A 6,545-nucleotide genomic window follows, 5' to 3' on the forward strand; every position below is an offset into this window, starting at 1 on the left:
TGTGGAGTGTGGGAGGCAAGGGTCGGGGTTAAAGTCTCCAGGAGGAAGCTTCACATACATATACACTTAGATTAGGCTATAGTAGAATTATATCTTGTATCAAAAAAAAAAAAAAAACAATTACATTTGAAAAACAAACTAAGATAATACCTATCACTAATACTAAAATCTAGCAAGCAATCCTATTGAGATAACTTTTATCACTAAGCCTAATTTATCTAACCCATCATCCCTGGTCATAGTAGAATATGATCAAATTCTTTTGGTTGATGTTTGGAAGAAGAGAAACCAGGCATTAAAGAATAAAGAACAGGAAAATAATATGTTCAAAATTTGTTGGGTCATGACTCACGCCACAGAGAGAGAGAGAGACTGAACCGCACGCTAAAGATGAGTGCAAGCGACGTATCACATATCAACCTCAATTGGTACATAGAAGTAGAAGAATTTCCCTTCAGTGCAGTAAATTCCTTGGTCCCTTTGAGCCAATACTCACATGACACGATGTACATATAATCATCATTGTGCCAAAACATCTATCTCATAATACTAAATTCACCATTAATACCATTCATGGTGGTAAAAAGAAATGGATCAAGACATTCTAATTTGGAACTAGTCTATAGTACAAACAATATTCATAAACGTGAAAGTTTTCATACTTCAATTTTTTCCATTTTTCTTTTGGCTTTAGATGGATAATGAAGTACCGAGAGTCGAGGTGAAGAAGATGAAGACGATCCGAAGAGATACTGCAGCTGTATGTGCAATAGCCCTGCGTATAACAGGGTCTCTAATCAACATGGTCCTGCTCTTATGGACCATTCACTCAGGGATTGAAATTGCTACTGAAACTGAAGCATATATGGATTATGAATATAGCCAGTGGGCTTTCCATGTTGGAGTTGTGACCATGTTCTTTGGTTTCTTGATTTTGGCTCTTGGAATTCCCATTCTAGCAGACTTGTTTCTAAAATTGACAGAACAGTTGCAGCAACAAGAGGAGGAAAATGGCACTCATCAAGGTAGCAATTTGAAACTTGAAAGCTTACATCATTATATATATATATATTAAAAAAAAAAAAAAAAAAAACCCGAAAGCTTACATATCTATTTAGTTTTCCAGGAGTAATCATGCAGATAGGATCATCATGTCAATTTAGCCCTGCATTTCTCCATCTATTTATCCATAGCTAGTAAATGAATTGTACTGTGAAAATCCAGAAAGAAAAATTCTGGATAGGAAAGAAAGCCAAGATGAATACCACAAGCTTACTTTTGGGGATTTAGAACTTTTTATTTTTTATTTATATGTAGGATTTTTTTGATTGTCTTGTACAACCTCTATTCGATAGAAAATTTGGTAGAAGCATAAATGAATTAGATAATATTATAAATATTCTTGATATATAAATCACTGCTGCTGACAAACATAGCCAGCAGTAACAGTTGTTTTTTTGATAATTCAACAGCAAGAGTTTTGTGTAGGATTCTTTTCATGACATTTTATATACAGCAAGCACTAACGAAACCAAACAAGTATAATTTCCATAGGTATATCCTGTGAGCTTTTCCCAACATTTGCTCTCACATCTCTGCTTGTACATTTATCTCTTCAAATTTTCTTATCGAAAATATCATTACATGAAAAATGAGGCAGCAAGGGAGATGACAAACCCTGAAGTCATTGGTGGTATCCTTGTGAATGTGATCACAGTCTTTATGCTTTTGTGGGGCATTTACACTGGAATTAGACTTGCAGTAGAACCTAGAGGAGACAGCAAATACCATTTCCTAACTTTCTCGATTGGAGTTATCACCATTGTCTTCGGTTGCTTATATTTCATCTTTGGGCTTGCAATAACGATGGAGCTAGCTTTGGATTTGTCTAGCAGGTTGCAGCAGAAAGAGAAAAAGGGAAGCAGCATTCATAAAGGCCACAACAAAAATGTTAAATGTTTTGTTTAACATTACCAATTTATTCTACATCTTGTATTATTGCCTATACTTCTCAATTTATTTACTTCTGATTCAACTAAGAATGAGTTCAGGCCATGCAACAAAGTCATTTCATGGTTTGGGAAACTATCTTACATTACAAAAAATCCATATCCTATCCTATTTTTGGACTGCTTTAGCTTTCTAAAGATATGCATCCCCAACCTTATGATTCCTTGCCACATCATTGTTACAAGATGGGAGCAAAACTTTACATACAAGATCTCAGTTCTCCTATTACAGATATATATATATATATATATATATATATATTTAATAGTTGGTCAAAAGAAGAAAGGATGCACTGTAAAATAGCTATTCATATATATTAATCTAGAAGATGTTAATATAATCTTTGAAGTGTTTGGGAAAGTATATAATGTTAGATATACAATTTGTTGATGTTCAGTCTCCTTAAGATTTTATGTTAGCATGCGCACACAAACGTATCCTATATGTAGCACCATAAATAATGCTCTAATGAAAGGACTTGGTCTCTCTCTCTCTCTCTCTCTCTCATTTGCATAAGATTTTTGTTTTGATATTGGCTTTGTGATTCTGTTATTGATGCTGATTGAGATTATCAGTGATGATGATGATGATGATCAATGCCAGTGTCTTTGATGTATTTTTATGTGATGCCAAATGGTGGTTTTGAACCTTGAATGCATTGAGATGCTCATTGATGTGTATTTGGTTTTCCCTTGAAATGGATTATTGAAAGAACCAAAGTTTCAGCTTAACATGCTTCATAATTTCAAGTTCAGCATAATTTGTTTAATGAATAACTTTAATTCTATTATTTGTCTTCCCCCCTCCAGAAGAAGATTTTCCGATCCTGGTGGACAACCATGCTACTTTGATCCGAGTCTTATCCATTAACAATAGCCAACTTAAAATTATATTTGATTTGATTAACAATTTAAGTGTTACTTTTGGTGGGTTTCATGAGTCTTAAAGGCTACTAGTAAATGTGTCGAATAACTAGACGAACTTGACATATCAAATAAAAATTTATCTCAACTCCTTCTCACCCATTACTAATAGAACTCTAAAAATATTTCTTGGTATTGACGAAGCAGGTAATAAAGTTTAAGAATGAATCACTTTTTGGAGATCCCAGCGCAAAAATTTACAGGAAAAGCATATATGATCAATTTTTTTTTTTTTTTTGTTGGGTGGGGGGGGAGTGTTGATGCTTTGAGAGTGAAAGAAAGAAAAACCATATGTTCTAGATTTGTTGTGTCACGCTAGAGAGAGAGAGGCTAAAACGCGTGCCAAATTGGTGCATAGAAGAAGTCAAAGAATTTACCTCCATTGCAGTTCCTTTCTTGACCCCTTGGAGCCAATATCTCACAAAGGCTTTACACCATCTAATCATAATTGTGCCAAACATATTGTATCTCATAAAACTAAATCACCATTAATAGTAATATCATTCTATATGGAAAACAGAAATGGCAAAAAGATATTTCTAGTTTTAAAACTACGAAGGCTCAATCTCAAATCTCAAACCGTATTCATAACAATAAACCTAAAAGGTTAGGCTTAACTTAGTATTCACAGATAACCATAATGTTTGGTCCGGTTTTTATTTTGTGTTAAGAGTAGGCGTTTCCAAAAATCTTACTTCAATTTTCCTTTTCTCTTGGATTCATTTGCCTTGTGCTTTATTCTTTCTTTTGGCTAAGATGGTTAGTGAAGGAGCGGGGGACGAGGTGAAGATGATGATCCAAAAAGAAAATACCACATATGTACGTGCAATCACCCTGCGTGTAACCGGGTCTCTAATCACCAATGTCCTGCTAATGTGGAGCATTCAATATGGACTTGAACTTGCTACGCAAACTGAAACATATATTGGTGAAGAGTGCAATTTCAATGCTGGAATTATAACCATGGTCCTTGGTTTCGTCCTTATATTTGTTGAAATTCACATTCTTGTAACCATGTATCTAGAATTTGCAACAGAACAGTGGCAGGAACAAGAGGAGGAAAATCACCAAGGTAGCAATTTGAAAGATGACATTTCTGTTTAGTTTGCCAAATTTTCATGTTGGAGTTATAACCATGTTCATTGGTTTCATGTTTCTGTTTATTGAAATTCCCATTCTAGCAGGAATGTATCTAGAATTGGCAGAAAATTTGGAGCAACAAGAGGACTTAGAGCAGGAAAATGACACTTATCAAGGTAGCAACTTGAAAGCTGACATATCTGTTTCGTTTGCCAAGAGTAACCATGCAAATAGGATCACCATATCAATTTTAGCCCTTCATTTCTCTCTCCCTTTATCCTTTTATAGTAAATTCAGACCCTGCATAAATGGGAGCCTTATAAAGTTATATACAGGGTATTTTTGAATCATTTTTTAGTAAATGAATTGCATTGAGAAATATTTAAATTGAAAAATTCTGGACAGGTTAGCTAGAAGAGCCAAGATGAATACCACAAGCTTATCTTTTTGGGATTTAGAACCATACAGATCCCCTACTAGCATAATTATCATTAAAGGAAATCTAGTTTGGATTGTCTTTTACAACCTCATCGATACAAAAAAAGATGGTAGAATCATAAATGACTGCTGGCAAATTGAACCTATAGGCTATAGCATGAGTTTTGTGTTGGATTCTCTTCATTACATTTTATACACAGCACTAACAAAACCAAAGTCTTGTTTCCATAGATCCTGTAAGCTTTTCCACCATTTGCATTCATATCTCTGCTTTACTTGTACTTTTTTTATTATCTCTTTGAGTATTCTTAACGAAAATATCACTATGTGAACAATGAAGCAGAAAGGGAGATGACAATCCGTGAAGTTATTGTCTGTCTTTTTGTGGACGTGATCATACTCTTCATGCTATTGTGGATCATTTTCACTGCACTTGGACTTACATTGGAACCTATAGGAGACGGCCAATACTCTATACACCATTACCTAATAAAAAGCGTGGTTGGAAATGTCACAGCGCTCATCGGTTTCTGCTATTTTGCGTTTGGGGTGGGAATAGCAGTAGAACTGTCTAGCATGTTGCAGCCGAAAGAGAAAAAGGGAAGCAGCGTTCATGAAGAACACAACACAAATCTTGAGTGTCTTGTTTGATATTTCTCAGGAAAAAGTTTGACATTACAAATTTGTACTGCATATTGTATTAATGAACTATTTCCTTCTTATTCAAATACTAAATTATGACTTCACTCTTCAGGCCATGCACAAGGTCAATCCATGGTTTGGGAAACTATCTTGCATTAAAAAATTCGAGATTTGTTTGGAACCTCTTCTTATTTTATGATCAAATGAATTACTAGCCAAATCACTGTTACAAGTTGGGAGCAAATTCATACATAAAATAGCTCTCCATGTCAAGCTAGCACATATAGTAGCTTTCAATATTGTCCTCCCAAGCTTCAGTGACTCCGCTGATCACTGACGACAAAGGGTTGTTCTCTCATGCAGTCATGCAGAGATTCAATAGAAAAGCACAGGTCATATCTGCACTACATCTATTGTAAAAAAACTAGTAAAATTACAATTAGAGGTCCTTATAATTACTTATATAACTCATTTCAAACTAAGTATACACCCAAAGTAAGTCGAACACACGCATACAATCTAATCTAATCAAATCCAAATAAACCATGTTTCGCAAAAACAGTTACCGGTTTTTTAAAAACATGACATATTTCTTCTCCCCACATCTGATTTGGCTATGGCCAAGGAAGCTGAAGGAAACTGATGTTTTCATTTACAATTGTTTAAACTAACTGCAACAAATAAATGTACAAAATTTCCCCAAAACAATGGGATAAAAAGACTCACTAGTTTATAATACATGTCAAATTTCTTCGCAACCAAAAAGAGCATCAAGGGAATCACTTAAAAAATAAAGCATATTTTATTTCAACAAAAGAGAACCCAAAAACAAATAAGGAGTCAGCAACATGTGAAAAAGAAATTGTTGAGAGAGAGAGAGAGAGAGAGATGAACTTGAAAGGGGCCAAGGAGTGGACTTGAGAACCTCAAAGCCATCCTTAAGAATGTAATAATAACTTCATTATATACATAAATTTTGTAGCATGATAATCTATTTAGACCAAAACCCCCTAACTGTACTTTGTTTGCATTTGCCCATCCCCACCCCAATCCGTATGTGTAACTGTGTATATATATATATATATATTTAGAATATTTGTATATATAATTTAAAAAAAAATTTATATCTATGCCGATTATAATTTTTTTTATTAATACATATTATATTATCATCCCCTAAACATATTTGTTTCTCTCCCTTAGTACCCCATCGTTGCCCTTTCTTTTTCTAACGTCTCTATTTCTTCTTGTTCTAGCTGCTACCTCTTTAGAGAGGCAAAATACCTATGCTATTCCCCCATGGAGAAGTGGACCAAGACCACCCAACTAATCTACATCTATATATTACTAAGGGCAAGTTTGGTTCAGTTTTTTGAAACTGGACTAAAAGTAGGGTTTTCAAAATGTGTGGTATGAAACTGGGCTTTTTGAAAAAATTGAGTATTTGATAAA

At 34.3% G+C, this 6,545-nt stretch overlaps 1 protein-coding gene across 4 annotated transcripts; it reads left to right on the forward strand.

Moving 5' to 3' along the window:
* Positions 1-433: 433 nt before the first annotated feature.
* On the forward strand, positions 434-5,137 carry LOC115967843. 4 transcript variants are annotated; one of them, XM_031086993.1, is made up of 4 exons: positions 434-1,025; positions 3,690-4,005; positions 4,115-4,189; positions 4,795-5,137. In XM_031086993.1, exons 1-4 carry the CDS (start codon positions 1,011-1,013, stop codon positions 5,100-5,102), a joined length of 714 nt encoding a protein of 237 aa, XP_030942853.1. In that variant the 5' UTR covers positions 434-1,010; the 3' UTR covers positions 5,103-5,137. The 4 variants fall into 4 exon arrangements, with proteins under 4 accessions (XP_030942853.1, XP_030942854.1, XP_030942856.1 ...); XM_031086994.1 differs by having other exon boundaries at positions 4,118-4,189; XM_031086996.1 differs by lacking the exons at positions 3,690-4,005; positions 4,115-4,189.
* Positions 5,138-6,545: the final 1,408 nt, after the last annotated feature.

This window comes from Quercus lobata, chromosome 11 (assembly GCF_001633185.2).
Source record: "Quercus lobata isolate SW786 chromosome 11, ValleyOak3.0 Primary Assembly, whole genome shotgun sequence".
Lineage (NCBI taxonomy): Eukaryota > Viridiplantae > Streptophyta > Magnoliopsida > Fagales > Fagaceae > Quercus > Quercus lobata.